This window comes from Anas acuta, chromosome 12 (genome assembly GCF_963932015.1).
Source record: "Anas acuta chromosome 12, bAnaAcu1.1, whole genome shotgun sequence".
Classification (NCBI taxonomy): domain Eukaryota; kingdom Metazoa; phylum Chordata; class Aves; order Anseriformes; family Anatidae; genus Anas; species Anas acuta.
The window spans coordinates 12,284,893-12,303,717 of NC_088990.1; the positions used below are offsets into that span (position 1 = coordinate 12,284,893).

General features: G+C 48.7%; 1 protein-coding gene and 1 long non-coding RNA gene across 3 annotated transcripts in view; one reads left to right on the top strand and one right to left on the bottom strand.

Annotated features, from left to right (window-relative positions):
- The window catches only part of HCN4 (hyperpolarization activated cyclic nucleotide gated potassium channel 4), a 149,751-nt gene that overhangs the window by 41,495 nt on the left and 89,431 nt on the right, over nt 1–18,825 (bottom strand). For both annotated transcript variants that reach the window (XM_068695220.1, XM_068695221.1), the window contains exon 4: nt 2,720–2,881. In XM_068695220.1, coding sequence (XP_068551321.1) covers nt 2,720–2,881 — 162 coding nt within the window. The remainder of the gene's footprint in view (nt 1–2,719; nt 2,882–18,825) is intronic.
- On the top strand, nt 10,771–13,797 carry LOC137862838 (uncharacterized). Its single transcript, XR_011100546.1, has 2 exons — nt 10,771–12,646; nt 12,746–13,797. It is a non-coding gene; the product is annotated as an uncharacterized lncRNA (long non-coding RNA).

The window sequence follows — 18,825 nt, forward strand, 5'->3', positions numbered from 1 at the left end:
AGACATCCTTCCCTGCCATGTCAGAGCCCGTTCAGAAAGAAGGCTCACACAGAGTCAGCGCTACAATTGCTAAAGATGAAAGATGGAAACATAGAAAACAACAAAATGAACTGGACCCAGGGATTTATCGAGCCCCTGATATGATTTTGGCAACACCAGATGCTTCACAGATCCCCTGGAAGAGGATCAAACTTTAGGAAGCAGATGGGAGGTGATGAATCTTCTTTTCCTGCTACACTGGAGTCGGAGCTGGCTTTATGGACTGCCAAGTGGCTAGGTGGGAAACTCTGGAGCAGGGATGAGCAGCACCAGCACACTCAAGGAGCAAGCCTGCAAAGCATTCGGCACCTTACGAATAGCTCCTCTTGGATGCAGCAGCCTCAGAAGATTCCTTTTCTCCCTGCAGTGGTTCCATCCCAGCTTTTTATCTCCTGTCGGCAGTCCCGGCAGTCGTGCACCCAGTGCATTTATCCCTTCCCAGCTGTGACCAGGTCTGTACTGGGCGTCCCAAGATCCACCCTGGGGACTCTGTCACAGGCAGATACCATCGGGGCCTCCCAGCCCTGCCCAGCACAGCTCTCAGAGAGCACAAGCACCATCAGCACCTCAGCACCAAGGCCTGGTAGCAGCCCAGGCCACTGTTTTCTGGCTGTTTCCTGACTCGGTGGCCTCTCCCATCACTTCACATCAGACTACAAGGAAACCGGTGCACTAATCATGCCGTCCACATCCATCGCTAGGGAGCAGGCTCCCAGTGACACATCTGGAAGTCTCACGAGATCAGAGGACAGAACCTTAGTGTGAGAAGAAACTATCTGATTCCAAAAATTCTTTTTGTTGAATGTTCTAAAAATGAGCTATTTTGGGGCTGGCATTTTCCTGTACAAATTTTGGAACGGAAGCCACCTAAATTCTAGGTGGGGCAGATAACCATCTCTCCAGTTCTCCATCCCAGTTTCCTGAGATTCCATTTCTGAGACAGTCACTGAGATCACCATTTTTTTTTCACTTTTAAGAAATGGAAAAATTGAAAGTGATTTAGCTGCAGATGAGAAGCTGAAAAAAAAATCACACAAGGCAAATTTAATTCCCAGCTTCACAGGCTCTCAAGGAGGGGAAGACAAGCACTGCAGCATGAGTCCTTGCCTGGTAAAGCCACGCTCTGAATAAAAAGTTTCTATCCTATCCTTCCTGGAGACTCTGCTGAGTCCTCCTGCCTGCAGGACACATCCTTCCCCCTCCTCCTCAGTCCTGCAGCTAATAAAGGTGCCCAGACTAAGCAGTAGGAACGTGAGGTGGCTCACCCTTTGATCTGTGGTTTTCACCCAAGCTTTCAATGCATATAAACATATCCTCAACGATCATTTGGCTAACGAGCACTCCCTCTGCAAGAAGACTGAACCACTTAAGTGGGAAAGAGCAGGAAGCAGGACTGGTAAACGTATGTGAGGAATAAGGAAACATGGTTCAGATCTGCTGCTCTCAGACGGTCCTGCAAGGACACCGTGGCTGAGCCACTTCATCCAATGGGGATGATTCGCCTGCACCTCTGAGCTCTCCAGGACAAGGAGCTGTCTGTCCTTTTGAACCTGAAGAGCACAAGCACAATGGGGCCTTGATCTGTCATTGCTCCTGCCATATAAATAATAAAAAGGCAGCACCTGGGAAGACAGGGCAGCTGCTGCATGGGTTGTTCCTCTGCTGTAGATAAATAAAGGGCTGGAGTCTCCAGAACTGCCAGTCTGGCACCTTTCAACAGCAGGAAATGAATGATTACTGCAGAGGGAAGAAATAACAAATAAACCCCCAAACAGACTACTTTTTCATGGCTGCTCACTCATCTCAAGCATGGGCAGCATGTGCCCACAGCTCCGCATGCAGGAGGCATGGAAGCTGGCAGTTTTAAACATTTTACATTTGTTCTGTTCTGCATGAGTGCCTGATATTACTTATTTTTTTTTTAAAGAAGGAACTGGCTGGGGGAATCTGGAGGTTAAGAGCTGCAATGAGAGGCAATTTTTTAAGCTTTGTCAGTTTTTGCTGCTTAATCAACTGGACATTGTCCCTTTGAATAAAAGATCCTGAATTCTCAGTGAGACAGTTGAAAGGTACCATGAAATCCCCGCGCATGCACCATATGGTACAGATCTCCCTCACAGCAAACAGCGCAGTGAGCAGCACAGCTTGGGACGTTACAGGGAAGTCTGGTCGCTGTTCCTACAACAGGAGGCCAAACTGTGGCTTGTCTGCTTCAGCCTGCTTTAATGGGATATGGTGCAGCTCCCCAAGGAGCAGCAGGCAGTGCGATCACACCCACCCTTCATGTGGCTATGGAGCAGAAGACTCAACAGTTTCCTTGGGACCAGTAATGGGAATTAGGATGTTACGGATCAGACCCAGCTATGGCTCTAGGGCTCCCCTGCCTCTTCCCTTTGGCTCAGCAGAAAGAGGGATCTCAGATCCCAGCAGAAAGACGCTCTCATTTTTGCTCTTTGCTGTCTCCTGCCAGGAGGGGGAGCCTGGCTCCTGCCTTGCGCTGCAGGCAGCCCACAGCAGGCTGCGCTGGGGCTCTGCTTCAACACTGCCATGGCCCTACCAGCGCTTGTTGGACCGTGGAGAATGCCCCTGAAAGGACATGGGGGAAATGGGAAGCTGGGGACACCACGTTAGTGCTGGGAGGCGACCAGGGGCCTGGGGAGCATGAAGGACAAGCACTTACCACCATGCGGTTGAGGGATACCCAGCAGTCATCAGGGAAGTCCTGCAGCATGGGCACGAGGAACTGGAGGCAGCCATCCCAGTGACACAGCAGCAGCATCATCCCGATCAGGTTCACAATGCGCACCACCGCGCTAGCCAGATCATAGGTCATGTGGAAGATCTGCAGGGGACAAGAGGGAGCAGATTAGATGGCAGCTCCCCAAACAACCAACCCAGCATAATTAGACGCAGTATCGGGGTCAAGAGCCTTGCTGATGTGACAGGAAAGGCTGCATCAGCTCAGCTCAGGTCAGTCACTGTACGCGAGCAGAGCCAGCTGTAAAAAAAATAGATTAAAAACCAAAATACAAAATTGTAAGCACTCAACCCTCTTGACCTTTGATTTTACCTTCAATTTACATTGAAAGCTCCATAACTGCTCTTATAAAATAAGTTGGTTGCAAATATTTCCAGAACATCAGCCACACCTCAGAAATAAACTCCATCATCACATCTTTTTAACCGCAGTGACCTTCTTTGATTTCTGCTCTTGTTGGATATATGTGTTGCACTGACCCATGGCTGAAGCTGTCTTTGTATTGGATGTTGGATGTAGCCTCTGTACGTATCAAATGCAAGAAAGAACAGCCTCAAACTCAGCAGACTTCTACCGGAGCACCTGGTTCAACTAATTCTTGTACCAGCTGCTGCATCACTTCAAGTCTTACGAGATGGATATGAAATTGCACTTAAATGAAGCGCAAGGAAAAGAAAAACATGCCAGAGCTCCACAGCAGCCCTTCACAAGGACACCCAGAAACCTGGCAGAAAGGAGCTGCAAACCATTCTCTGCAGCCAGTTCTCTAATGCCAAGGGAGCCTATGGCCCTCTCGTCCACGGCACTAGTCATAAGCAGGACACATGGAGACAATTGGGTGCTCCATCATCAAAGCCACATACATAGTCAAGAATTACTTGATGGACACTATCTGGGGGGGGACTTTGTTGTAGAGACATTGAGGGTGCTTGGCTCTTTTATGCCCAGCAGCCCTAAGCTACATGCCTGCCCAGAACTGGTTTTCCTTGCCCTGCAACATGCCACAGTGAGCAGCAGAGCCCTGGAGAGCACAGTCACCCTGCGTGACTGAGCACAGGGCCACTTCCAGCCTCTTTTCCCATGAACACATCCCATGAAGAGGGGGAGCAGGGAGCAGCCCCTACATGCTGCTGTAGTAGCAGCAGTCCCTCCAAGGAAGCAGGATTGCTGGGATGCAGAGGAGGCAGCATGGCCACCTACTGCAAGGGAGATGCTCTCGCTCCGACATCACCCCGCAGAGACCCCAAACACATCTGACATCTTTTCCCACATGCTGCCGCGTTGCCACAGCAATCTGTGAGGGATGGAGGCCTGAGAGCCCTGCCCTAGTGTGTCCTGCCCTAGAGTTCCACCTGGAGAAATATTAATCACCACTACCCAAACGCAGTGCTGTGCTGCTGCTGCTACTGGAGTGAAATATTTGCAGGGCTGGGTGTGAGTGCAGCAGAGACTCACTGCTGTCACAGCTGGGCCCTCTCAGGAGGCCTCCCCGTGGTTTGAAGGCACGTGCAGCCTGGCTGGTTTGTGTCTCAGCCCGCAACCCGGTGACACAATGTCCTACTTGGATTTAATGGAAGGAAATGGAAACAGCATGCCTCCTGGTGCTGCTGCAAAGCTGACCTCCAAGTGAGCCACGCAGAGCGCATTTATCCAGACCTGCAATTTCCCTAGGGGTGTAACAAGATTTACTCTCAGTTCTTCAGATGTAAAATAAGCCACAAATGCGACTTTCTTACGAGTTGGCCAAAAGACAGGGAGACACTGACACAGGCTTATATAGGATGGCAAAGCCATTTTCAGTTTGCTGAGTTATGAACAAAAACAGAGAGTGCAGTGACAAAAACTGCAGGGAGAAGCATTTCCTGAGTGCTGAACAGCTCCACGGAGCCCCAGTACAGAAAGCTGGGGCAGATGATTACTGAGGAGCTGTCTGTCTGTCAAGGAAGCAGGGGACAGGGCCGTAGGCATGCTGTGTGACTGTATGGCAAGGTCCATCTACCTGCTTGCTGCCCTTACAGGGCTAGTCCTGCTCCTTGCAGCCACCAGCAGCAATATGAACCTGCCATCTTTGCCAACATCATGGACTGGCTCCTCTGCTCCCACAGTGAGTCAGTCTGAGCAGCTAAAAAGGCAGAAAACTAATGTTATGAAAGAAAGGAGTCGTGTTTGTCAGTTTAGCTCCCTAAATTGGCTCATCACTCTGTTGTCAGAGCTAGCTGTTCAATTTCAATGCTCGTTGCCACACCAGATATTAACACTTCCCTACCTAATCAGGATGCCACGAGGTCACATGCATTAGGAGATGCCAGCGTGCTCAAACCAGACCAGAAGGGAGCCACAGAAGAATGCCGGGAAGCAGAATGATGAATGATGTGGATAGCTGCTTCTAAACCCCATTATTTCCGCTGCATCCAAGGTGCAGCTGGAGTCCACAGTGTCACTTAGCATGAGAAAAGCCATTCTAATGATATTTCTGAGCTGAAAAGAAGAAAATATCCAAAATCCAGCATGAAAGGCTGTTCTAGGAAATCCGACTCTCAATGCTGACTCAATAGGTCAGTATGAAAGCCAAGCACATAATTCATAAAGAATAATTCCTACTGGTTTCACCTTTTTTTTTTTCCATTGCAGAAACGATCATTCTCATTTAGATAACCCGAAGTGAAGCCAGCCTATCTGAGTGACAGCCATGGGCTATGGTTTTAATGAAGCCAGAGCAGCAGTTTGCAGAAGGATCACTGGGTGGATCTTTTGTATTGCCAGGGTTTTACTATATTAATGACTTTTCCTCTCCCACCTATGTGTGTTTTTCAAAGAGCTTCAGCCCTCCTGTAACCCAGGGAACTCCAGCCAGGGAGAGAGAGAAACCCAGTCTGGTTTAGGAAGTGCCTTTCTTCCTTTAATATATTAAAAGTAGAGAATGAAGAGCCTGAGGGAATGGATGGTTTAGGGGAAAGGTAAATGGATATGGGGCTTCTTATATGATGAATGGCATCTGTTCTGGTCAGGGTTGGGCAGCAAGCCCTTATCCCGTGGTGCACCTCCAAAATCCAGCCATAAATGAATGTGTTTGCTTCTGCCACTGGGTCCTGCTGCCTCCTCTCACGCTCTAAAGGGTGGATTCAGCTCACCTACTGTGGGCCTAGAGACCATTAGTCACTAGATGGAAGCACGCCTACCGAGGGCGAGACATCTGGTTTGCAGCACTCGTGTACCTGAGAAGGGGACGCACCACATCTCAGGAGTTCCTGCTTCTCTCTGCTGCCCGTAGAGTAAGCCTGGGTCAGAATTCCAGCTGTAAATGTCTGAGCTGCAGGTGAGACAAATCTAATTTCAAATGTCAGTCTGAGGAGCTACCAGCCCACTCCTTGGAATACATTTGCATTCACGTGCAAGAGAAAAATATGAAACACTCACCCTGCGGCACACGGGAATAACAGTGCAGGGGTGGAACGAACACCTTTCACTGGGAAGAAGCTCCTACTGTAAATACACTGCGGCACTGCAGGGAATGCTAACTCCAGGAGTGTGCTGGAGAGGGCCTCGCCAGTGCTGCAGAGCCCAGAAGCAGCCTCCAGCTCACCAGGGAGAGACGGGGGAGAAACATTCCAGAATAGCTGCTCCAGGAGCAGAGGAACATGCACGGTAATTGGTACTTTTCTGGTTTTCATTATTAACACTCGGGGCTTTCTTGTCCTGTTGTAACACAACCCCAGCTGGGTCCCAGAGCATTACACCTCTATCTGTCCCTGGAACTGCTTTTGCCTGTCAGCTTTCAGCTGCCTGTCATTTAGAGGAAGGGAGTGGGGAGGAGGAAGCATGGACTCTAGCTTAAAGGAACCTGTTTCCAAGGGCATTTTCTGATTGAGCCAATAGTGCTGTTATTTGGCTGTCCAGAACAAGCTGTGGCTTCAGAATCCCTGCTACAAAGTCCACTCTGTGCTTCTAGCCAAAGGCACCTTGTGGCACTCTCTAAAAGGATAGGTGGGGGAAAGTGGAAGGACCAAAGCTTTCCTCAGCAAAGTCATCTCTAGGTATAAGGGCTCCGTCTTGGAAATCCAGCCCATACTGAGCAAACTATCTGTCAGGATCCCAATGGCATGAATCCACGATCCTGGAAGTCTCAACTAACTCTGTGCAGCACCCCTCACTTGGCTCTCTGCTGCAGCAGGCTTCCTCTGTCCTGAACCTTTGAGCTGGAAGAAATCAAAGACACCTTGGAGAATTGGGGGCCTGGCTCTGGCAGTGAAACGACAGCTTTGATTCAAGTCGAAGCTGTATATTTAAGTGTTGTATGTTGGCACATAGCTTGCTGTGGCCATCCAAACCACTAGGTCAACAATATTTCTCAGATCCTTGCGAGCGATGCTGCATTGCCGTGTCCGTCTGTCTCAGGACCACAACTGCAAGCTCCTGGTGGCTCTGCATGGGCTGGAGGTGCCATGCTTGGAAGAGGCAGGTTGTCCTGAGGGGCTGGGGACTGCGATAAGGAGTAGCGACAATTCTGTTTGGAGCCGGTGTGGCTGAGCCGGAGCTAGACACCCTGCCAGACAGAGCTAACAGCATGCACAGTCACTCAGCTGAATGCTGGCTCTGCGCAGAACTGCCTTGCATCCACTGGGTTTATGAACAGATTCTGCACCGCAGGAAAGCAGTGAAACTGCCTGTTGCCCTTCACTACCTCCACTAGCAATATCGCAGGATTTCTGTAGCACTGCATCCAAACTGAGAAAGCCTGCTGGTCCCAAGCCAGTTCTGGCGTCTGTAGCCACACCGTGGATAACACACAACTGTGATAAATCCCCTGTGGCTAATCAAGTGGCTGTGACACTGCTCCAGCTTAATAGAAAGCAAAGAATCTACTCTTAATTTATGGCTTAAAATCCCAAAGACCTTAAAAGGAAACATAAATATCAAAAGAGAACCAAAACGGTATCATATGTTATTCTGAGAGCTCTAGGGGTCAGAGTTAAGGTTGTTCTGCAGGGAGGAAATATGTATTTTTATTCCTACTTAAGAAGAATATTTGTGGACTCTGGGGAAGAAGGTTGAGAGGTCTCTGAGTCCACCTTCTCATGCTTGGCTTTTGTAGTTAAAATCAGAGGTAAAGATATCTTTTCCTCACAGAGGCACTGGCCTTTCCAAACCTAGGTGCTCAGTCTCAATCTGCTGGAGACAGGTGACTGCTCTGAAGAGCTTTTTGGGAGCCTGGCCATGCAGCTCCATCCCGGAAGGCTGGAGGGAGGGAACAGACAAACAACTGGCAGAGCTTGCAGGAGGGGCTTCCCCCAGAAGAGGAATCCTCTCTGGGCACATACAGCATCACACACGTTAGAGCACCGAAGCATGGAAGCCACGAGCATACAAGAGGCACACGCAGAGCCAAAACCCCTGAGCAGTTCAGACACTGCTAAAGACATGCAAGAAATCAGAGCAAGGAAAGAAGGGGCAGCTCCCCAAGACATTCAGCCTGTCATGTAGGCACACACCATTGGGAAACACAATGTTTCAGCAGAGCAACACAGAAGACCTCAGCTGCTGATGCTGTTGATGAGAAATGCATCATCATCCCCTTTATTTGCTCCTTCCTCTCCCTCCCCAACTTTGTGTTCATTCTTCCAGGGATGCCACATTTAAGCTGTGCCAAAACATAAAAAAAATCCTACCCCAAAATGCTTGTTGTCTCCGGTAACTCATCAGGCCACGCATTTTGTTGTTGTGGATGAATAGACAAAATGCTGTTCTTGCCACTAAAACATACAAGGATAGAAACTTTGAATTTCTAAGGCTGCTGTTGCTCAGACCGGACTGCTGAAAAGAGGCTTAAGAAGGAAGGAAAATTATGTAAAGGAACACAATCGGGCTTATTTACAACCTCACAGCATACTGGGAAGCAGAAGGCCCATATGAAGGCTCAGCTTCGGGTCAGACAGCTTTGGGCTGTGCTAATCACACTGTGTTTGGCAGAACGGTGAGGGAGGGAGGGAGCTCTGGGATCCAGATTGTATTGGGACAACGCTGAAAGCACCAGCCAGCACAGAGCAGATGGACTAGAGACAGGAAATCATCTGTGGTGCACAGCTACATCTGCAAGCAGTGTGCAGATTCGGGGCTGACAGTTTGAGATGACGTGGGATTTGGTTCTGCCCGCTTTTTGCTGTGCCAGCAAGGAAAACTATAGCTAGAAGATCAAGTTTTAGATGAAGGCAAGGGTTTGGGGTTGATTCTCTTTTTATGCTTGCTTTGCACCAAACGACATAATCAATGTCAGCAGAGTTGCTGATGCTGCCTTGAGTCAGGGTGAGAGGAGAAGCGGGTCCGTGATTCACTCGGTGTAACACTCACAGGGGGAGATGTTCGGGAGCGTGCCTGTCGCAAGGCTGCCTGAACAGTGAGTTGGAGGGAAGTGCATCGAGTGCCAGGTGTTAGGAGAGAGATCCGAGTAGATTTTACACTTTAAATAATAATCCTTTGTGCTGCTGTGGCAGTTTTCATCTGAAGGTCTCCAAGGGCTCGGCTGACATTAATCTGGTGTGCTTCAATATCTCCAGTGAATGTGTTATCTCCATTATCCTAGATGGGCAAAATGAGGCACATAAAAGGGAAAAGCCACGGGCGCAGGAAGCTTTAAGCAAAGTTTTGGATCAAATCTGGGGACACCAACTTTGGAATCCTGCTCTACCCACTGCCCACGTGGTGGGGCTCCCATACAGAACCAAGGAGCTGCCCTTAGCAAGGGCCACTGCAGTCCAGAAACAGGGCAGGGGGAAGAGATCCCTAACAGCCCATTGCTGTCGAAGCACTACAAGAACATGATGCAGGTCTGCAGACCGCTACCTCCTCCTGAGGTCTTTTAACTCTTTCCAGGCAGCTGGTGTCTGGCTAAGGGAAGCTCTCCAGCGATGAGATAGATATGGGGCTGTAGACAGGGAGCAGCAGAAAGCCCAAGCCAAAATTAAAAAAAAAACAAAAAAACACACAACTTTTCTTGCCTTCTCCCTCAGAGACTTGTGTCTACTGGAAAATATTTACAGCAGAGAAAGGTGAAATAGCAGGACTAATTAGCACTGAGAAAGCTGGCATAGATGGCAGATGTTTATGGATATATATAAACCCCAAAGATCCTGCCACCACCATGTGTTTTGCCTCTTGCACTCTCAGAGTTCGCGTTGTCTTGACAACAGCCCCCCTTCCCCTCCCCATGCCACCCCCCAGCCTAGACTTTAATCTTCCTCCTTTTAAGAACTTTTGTCACCACGGCAACATGACACAGACTTTTAAAAATATTTTCTAGCACAACTCAGACGACTGCCTTCCCTGCATGGTTTTCTTTAAACCTCTCGGATGAAAACATTCGGGGTTCCATTCTGCCTCCATGGAACCGAGCTGGAAGCACCTTGGGTGCTGTTGAGAAGGGGCAGGAGTTGGCCGCTGCCCCCAGCCTGGGGGGACGATGGCAGCTTCTGATCCCAGGGAACATGTCCCAGAGCTGCATGGTCCGTGCACAGCCTGGGGCCAGGAACTCCACGACTTTGGAGCATGTGCCCCTTTGCTTTTCAACAGGGTTTGTGTTCTCATACGCCTACAGCTCAGGTTTTCAACAGTATTCATGCATCTCTTGATATAGTTAAACGCCTTTGGAAAAAGAAAAAAAAAAAACAAAAAAACAAGCCCTGGAGCTGTAAGTAGGTTAGGTGTCTAGCTCTCTGTGGGAATGAGATATCTTACCTGCCTAGGCATTTTTTTTAAATCTCTCATGGCTCTTATCTGCATCTTTGGGGGCTGTGATTCTTCTGAGAGGCCAGCAATGAATCACTTCTGGAAATAGGTCACGGGCTTTTTTGGAAGTTTAAGAATGACCACAGTCATCAGGCACAAGGCCCATCCAGCTCAGTGGCTATACTTAGGTATGCCTAGGGAAAGAAATATCTGAGAAGGCAGAGGGGAAAGGAGGCATAAATACCTGAGAGAGACAAGAAACACAAGCGGTTTGAAACCAGGGCGGTGGAGGTGGCCGGCGCGGGAGAAGGCAGCCGGGTGGCGAGCTGAGGTCATCGATGGATGACGGAGGTGAGGCCAGGCTGCAGACTCTGCCAGAGGAACCTCAGCTGTGGCCTGATCAAAAATTCATCAAGCTAAGTGGGAAGACACCCCCTGAGTCCATTGAGCTACCAGGCACAAGGCCAATTAAAACAGTTAGCACGGGCAAGTAATGAGGCAAAATAATAATGGAAATATTGACCACGCTGTGCTGTCGCCTAGGTCGGGCACAGCCCTCCCCTCAGAGCATGGCTCTATTTTCAGGCAGGAAGCTGAAAAATTGCTTGAAAAAGCATCAGCTGGCGAGAGGAAATGCTGCTCTCCAAGCAATGTGCTGCTCGGCCTGTGGAATGCATCGACGCAGGAATGCTTGAGGCCAGGAGCTTGGCAGGTATTGAACGCACACCTAAATAGACACCTGGCTGAATAAGAGTAATTTTAAAAACCAGGATATATTCTTCCTTTTCAGAGCTTAAAAAAAAATAATAAAATGACCAAAGAATAGATCTACCTGTGAGCAGATTATTACAGAGCTGTTGTTCTGGAATTCATCGCATGCTCCCTCTGAAGCATTTCATCACCATTAAGTATGGGAGAGCGGAATGAAGGAACCTGTGGTCTGCCACACTGCTTCTCCTTCTCCATTTAAATACATGTAAGAGCTGGACCCAGAGAACCAAGGACTGTCAGCAGGATTTTTAGGCACAAACACACAGAAGAACAAGGGAGAAAGAAAATGAGATCCAGAGAAGAGGACCTTCAAACAACAAATAGAATCACCTCAACATTCAGACTGCCTGCAAAACAACCGCAGCTCATGTTCTAGAGAAAGCTGCCACAAAACACGAGCAGTGACCTTTATTTTCATAGTTCCTTCAGTCACGCTTGAAGTTTTTTAGTCTAAGATTTGTACCAGATTTAAAAAATCCAAGGCTGTCTTTCAACGCACTTACAGACTCCTGTGACTGGCAGCCAGGCTGTAACAGTAATTCATTAGGACCTGCCCAGGAAGTGCAAACTCATCCAACAATTACAGAACTTGGCAGTTTCCTCTTGATCAATTAGTATGTCTTTAGTGCTTCTTACCCTTCAGTCGAGAGAGGCCTTTATTAACTTTCTGTCAAGCCCAACTCAAACACAACAGCACAGCAAGAGGGTGAGGCAGAAGGCTCACACCCCAAAATGAAATGAGCTTGTCATCTCCAAAGCACTTCTCTGCACCAGCACCCAGCTCTGGAGCCAGTGTTTAAAGGACCAGCCTTTTGGGAGACTGAAATGATGACAAGTTTTCCTCCTCCCATTTTTAAGCAGCAGGTAACGTCACTTTCAAAGCAGTGCATCTGCCCGCCGAGGCTGCAGCTGCGGGATGTTTGGCTGTGCTTCTGTCCTCCAGCTTCATTCAATTACAGCCTCAGCAACCCAGCCCAACTTCCACCTCTGACTTTTTTATGCTGTTAGTGACTGAAACACCTGTGAAAGGAAGCAGCCTGGCAGGCCTGGAGCCTTAAATAGTTTCCTGTGCCACGAGGCAGAAAGTGTGAGCAAGATAATGACAAGCTCCTCTGGCTGCAAACTTGGTGACACTGGATGTGTATGGAGAGCAGAGTTCAGGGATTGAGGATGCTCAGCACAATGGCCTGATTTTCTGATGGGCTGAGCATTTGCCTGCAGAGTCTCCACTGATCCACTTTGGACACTTTCTTTTTCCTGCGAGTAACATCTCGCAGGCGGTGGATGAAAAGGAAGGTGTACTTGACACCACAGTGAAAGAAATGCTGGGCTGCAGCAGCGCACGAATTCAGAACAGAGGTGTGCCAGGTCACTGGGAGGCTTCAGTTTGGTCCTCAGTAGCACAGATTTGAATGGTGTTGCTAACGTTGCTTTTATTTCTAAATTACTTTGATGAAGGCTGGTCTGAATAAGTCCAACGAGGATCTGAATCATCTTTTGGGGGACCTCAACCAGTTTGCTAGCAGTGTGCCAAGAGATTTCATTGCACAGACTGATGGAGATTTATTTGCATACAGTGTCACACGTCGCATCCTGACCAAGACAAGTAACAGGAGAGACAAACGCCCTCCCACTCTTTCAGAGTAATAATAGCAATATAACCTTTTCAGTACTGCCATGTGCACCTTAGAGAAGACATCTCTTAAAAGGACAGTGCAGAGAGAAGAACTCCTTGGGTAACATACCTAAGAAAACCTGTACCCTCCCATAAACTTCCCAGGTCAGAGGCTGAGGAGTCCAAAATGAGAGGAAGAGGAGCTGCTGAAGGAAGTGCAGCCACCACCCTCACATCACGCAGGCTGCACTGGACCAGGGAAGAGGGAGGAAGTGACATTTTTTTTATTTGCTTTAGGGATTTGGGGCACAGAAAAGTGATACTTTTTACATTAACTGACAAGTGCTAGATTATATTTATGAAAATATGACAGCCTCCTGCTACGGTTGTACAGAGATACTTTCGGTGATTATAGAACAAAGAAAGTTCTATAAGTCAGAACAAAGATGGTTAAAAGCAGTATTTAAACACCACCTAAAATGTTCCTAAACCTCCCTTAATACATGCTGGGCAGGAACATAGTCCCTAAAGGCTGCCATTTTAATTATAAATGCATGAGGAAATGGTGCCTGTTGACAGGTATCAAGGCAAAAATACCCAGAGCTGCAGCCAGGAAAAATGAGGAAATTTGCGCAGCTCTTTTAGGGGTATAACATAATAACACCACACTAATAGCAGTAATAGTAGTAATGAGAGTTTGACAGGGATGCTGTACATCCAAGCGAAATGCCAGGTCTGCAGCTGTGCCTCAGAGGCTGAGCTCTGGAGTAACGTCACCCAGCGGAAGCGTGGCGCGAGCCCCTCTGCACTGTCCCAGCACAGGGCGCTTCTATCCTAGAAACACATCTTCCAGATACGGCACCCTTTCTTTGCAGCAAACCCATACCAACCAACAGTCCCAAAGGTAAAGGGTGCTAGCAATTGCTTTTAAGGGCCACACCCTTTTACAGGCAAGTTTTTATCTCTTTTTTTCCTAAAAGTATGAGGCATTAGGTACCAGGTCTCTGCTGTCACTGCTGGAATGGAGCTAGGTACCAAGGTGCTCACACAAACATTAACAAAGTCCTAACAAACCCTTTTCTTCTTGCTGCATCATATGATCATCAAGTATTTTATTGGTATTTTTCTCCAAAAGGCACACTCCCTCATAGAATTATTGAACAAAAGTGACTTGCTTTGGCCCTAGTGCTGCCATTGTCCTTCAGAAATAGCTTTGCTGCTATCTCTGATCAAATTTTCATTTTAGTCCTGATGGGAACGTGACCCACCACCCTCTCCTGATGCACTCCTCTCCTGCCCTGTAAGCCCGGCTCCCTTCCCACTGGTAAACATGCAGAATAATTCCATTAACTGCATGAGCAGAACAAGGACAAACCACATCTAGTGTCCATCCCAATCGCTCTAGCAAGCTCTTAGGCAGCAACCAGAATCAGGAAATCCAGAAGGAGGCATAGGAAACCTCCCATCGGGTGGAGGGAAGATAACCCACCTCCTTGGAAGACATCACCTGAACGTGTAATAGTGAGAGATTGATTTAAACTTGGAAGCAGGAGTGTTTTTTAACCTTCCGAAGCTCTTGCCTACCTTTTGACTCTGGATGTTCTTATAGCTCACATAAACATCCAAACTGCCCTTGAATTGTGCTGTCTGTGGAAGAAGCTCCAATGTCTGAATGCACGCCACCTGAAAGAGTATTTCTTTGAATTCATTTGGAATTTGCTGCCTTTTCAATTTCACTGACTGCTCCATATTCTTCCTGTATGCAGCAGGCAAAATATATATTGCCCTCATCTTTTTCAGGCTCAGTTACTACTTTACAGGCTTTTTTTTTTCACCACTTCCCCTTAAAGGAAAGGATTTCAAACTTCTGATTTATTCCAAGTTGCTCTCAAGCATTCTCATCAGTCTTCTCTGAATTCCCTTTACTCCAGAGGTAGTCCCAGTGACTACACTTGGGATATTTTCATCCCCCGTTGTCCTACGATGGAGGTTTATAACATTTTTAATGCTTGTCTCCACCCTGTGCTCCTCCAACACCTGCTCTGCTTTTTCATCACCTCCAGCAAAGACCTGGGCAGGAAGAAACTACACAGAAGCAGCTTTCACAAAGAAGCTACAGTACCAAACAGAACCGGAGCTGCCTTAGCGTTCATACTCTCCTCCCTGCTCTGCTTGGTTTCTTGTTTAGTTTGAGAAGAAACTGAGTCCTTTGGGAATTCACTTCATAACCTGCTCATGCGACCTCTCCTGCCTTGCCCTCTATATTCTGGATCATTCTTCAACTTCTGCTGCCTTGTCTGATTTAATGACACCTCATTGCTGTGAAAGCCCCCAGTGCAGCAGCAGGAACATTCGCCCCCATCAGCGTAAGAAGAAATGGGCAGAAGAAATGATGGTGGCAGCACTGAAAAATCGCCAGGGGAAATGAAGTACATAAAAATGACAGCATTGATCATTCTTTACAATCCCCTAGCAGCTCGCTGCATGCTGCTGCGGCAGAGCCTCCCTTGTCAATACCTCTGAATATTTATTCAGAGAAATTAAGTGCGGGGTAGGAGCTGCTTTACCTCTGTGGCTGTCTGGGCTTTGCAGGAGCTGTGCCTACCCTGGCTATGTCTACAAAGGCTACAGACTATGTACACTGAGGCTCTATCAACACTGGGAAGTGAGAATGGACTCTGAGCAGTGCTAGGTATGCGGGCCAGCCTTGTGGCACGCACCTCTCCACCATCGCAGTAGCTGTAGCATGGGCTCAATGTACCAGAGGTGAATTTAGGAGGGCTTGAACATCCCAAGGGATCTGCTCCTGGATGGTGCTGAGCCTCGGTCACCCTTGATCTGTCCAGACCACACAAATGAGGGCTGTGTGGAAGGGCTGAACATACTCAGGCTCCACGCCTCACAAGTAAGGCCAAGGCTCAGTCCATGTCTGGATGCATGATTATGGGGATGCAGTGCAGATACAAGAGGGGACTCAAGAAATAGCACAGACTCCTGCTGAAGTGACAGCCCAAACCCAGAAAGGCTGGACACTGCCTTTGCTGCCCCCCAAAAAATGTTAAGAAAGTGGTAAAACTGCAGCCCAAGACCAGCCTTGTGCCCTAGGGAGCCGTGCTATGAGAAGGGTGGGAACAGGACCAGCACAGTGCTTCACTGCTTTACATTTACTGTAACGAGTGGTTTTATATGAACACTTCTAACCTAAGGCAGAATTATTATTAAGTGTCACCAGTGATTATAAATGAAGCTGGATCCCTGACCCCGTAAAGCTCTGGCAGAGCAGGAAACGTGAATCAGGACACAAGCATATCAGGCAGAGGATGTTGATCCCAGGAGCAGCTGTAACTTGTGGGATCAGACAAGGAGAAGCAGCAGGGCAGTAGGCACATTCCTCCTACACAGTGTCAAAGGTACTCATCTCAGGAAGCTTTAGCACGAGGAGTAAATCCTTCTTTATTTTAAATAATACTATCACTTACTTTCTTTGTGTTTATGGAGCTTTTCCTCCACAAAGTGAACAGAGACTGAAGCTGCAGTCAACCAGTTCCACTAGAGCACCACGGGGTAAGAAATGCCTCTTGGAAACCCAGCTTCAGACAAAGTCTTGGCCCCTTCTCAGGCTGCTGCCCTCCCAGGGGAGTGGGAAGCCTCAAAAAGCCGAGGTACAACCATGCATGGGATGAAGCAGACTTGAGCCACTTCAGATTTTAAAGCCAATGTGGGGGAACCCAGATATGAGCCTGCTCCATCAGATGAGGATTCAGCATGAATTCAGAACCATGGGACCTGATTTCCCAGCTCCATGTCTGATATGGTTGAAATCGCATGAGACGGGAGGTTTTGGCTCCTTTCACAAAACTTACATGAATATCTTTCGGGTTTACAGCACCGTTGTATTCCAGAATTTTGCGCACATGGTGGGCAGCAAGTGAGACACGGGAATCGTCGTGAAGTTTCTCTTCCTGACCACCTACAAGCTGGTGACTTCCTCGAGAGAACGTACTCTGAAGCACGCAGATGGGTGTGGGCACTCTGAAGAGCAGTAAACAACACAATCACAGGGATCACATATTTCACAGCCCCCAGTGGGACGACTGAAAATGGAAGGGAGTCGAGAACAGATGCCTGGTATTAGTCTGGATCTCCCTAAAACCTCAAACTCCGAAAGGATTAAACTTGTGTCCACGTATTTAGCAAGTGATTGCTATTTGAGCCACAGCTTTGTAACTCTCCTTATTGCAGAGACGAGAAATGATCTGAACATCAGGATTTCATTAGAGAGCCCTCTCTGTAGGCTAAATATCATGGGGGATGTAAACACTTCTGATGAGAAAGCGTTTGGCAATGGGGTCTTTTTCGATCTGCTGGATGCCAAAAGGGAGGTAAGGAGGAAAGAGATCTTTGAGGATGGGGTGAGGAGCACAGAGCGCAATGTATTGGGATGCATGTAAAAGGGAAAACCTCAAAAGGAACTTCAGGGCAAAACACAGACTGTAAGACTCCTGTAGCAGCATTAGCTTGCTGAATGAAAGGTAGGGAGGCCACATCATTTGGGGAATCAGAAATCAGAGCTGATACAGGGTAAAGGAGCTTCTTCCAGCAGGTGAAATCACACCTGGATTTCCCCAGCACAGCATACCTTTGGATCCAGCACACCCAAGGTGACCTGGCAAACCCTTATGGTCACAACAGGCAGCAAGGGAGGGCCGCAGTGACAACCAGGGCCAGGCAGGGCCAGGCACGGAGACAAGTGCCACCACCCTGCAGCAAGTTGGCTGGGCTTTGCAGAGCTGTCAGCCCCACAGCGCAGCTAGGCGCACGTACGGAGGTGAAAGGATGTCTCTGCTGAAACTGTTGGCCACAGATGACCTCCTGCTGCCATCGCCCCAGGAATCAAGAGGATCTCTACCTACTCTCCTGCCCCTTCTCCGATGCCAGTGCAGGCATCTGGAGTTGGCAGCTGCCTCCCACCCATTATCACATCTCATTTTCTGGGCCAGCTGTCAATTAAGCTGGCTCATCGGTGCAACCTCCCCACCTTCCAGCTCCAGCAGCAGCCCACAGTGTGCTGTTCTGCCAGGCCCACAGGCAAGAGGCTGGCTGTCAGCTGTCATGCAGGGTAAGCTCTGGACCACCTGCAAACAAGCAACAGGAACAAGAAGCCACTGTGTGGGGTGCCGGTGCCCAGCCCTGCCTGGCATAAAATATCCCCCGTCCCTTTTAGCCTGGTCTTTCCACTTCAGTCACATGCAAACATCTTCTCTTCCATTAGAAAGGTCTCTTCAGAGAAGAGTTTTTGCCCTCCCTCCCAAAACAATGCAGCAAGTTGTGGGGTGCTGTCCTACAGCTCACATCTCCCCCAGGGAGGAGGGAATGTACACGAGCAGCTTTTCCTCCAAATGCCCCCCAGATTGCTAGCTAATCAAAGCAGACACTGCTTCGCTCCAATGGATGATTGCAGCACTGGCTCTTCGCCCTTCCCTCACCCCATTAGTTGATCAGGGTCAAACACTGGGCTCTGAGGCTGCTTCCCCTCCATCTGCTGCTGCTGGCTAGAGACTGCTGAGGTAGGAAGGAACAGGGAAGTAGGTTGAAGTGAGCAGTACATCCCGCAGCCAGTAATCACTCAGGCTGGGGCAACATTTATCAGGCAAGGGAATGGCAGAGCACTCCTACACTTTCACCCCCAGGAGCCTGCTGCAGCACACTCGGAGCCCACGGTGCTCGAACACAAAGAGCAGCCGGGGCGATGAGGCAGTATGAGCTTCCATGGGGGCTGTGCAAACCTCACCAAGGCCCTCGGGTTTTCAGTGAGAACATGATCCTGCTCTGATCTCTAAGATCCCCCCTCCATGGTGCTACTGAGCAAAGCCAGCAGAGATGCATGGGCACTCTTCTGCAGTGCTGGTGAACCTTGAAAAGC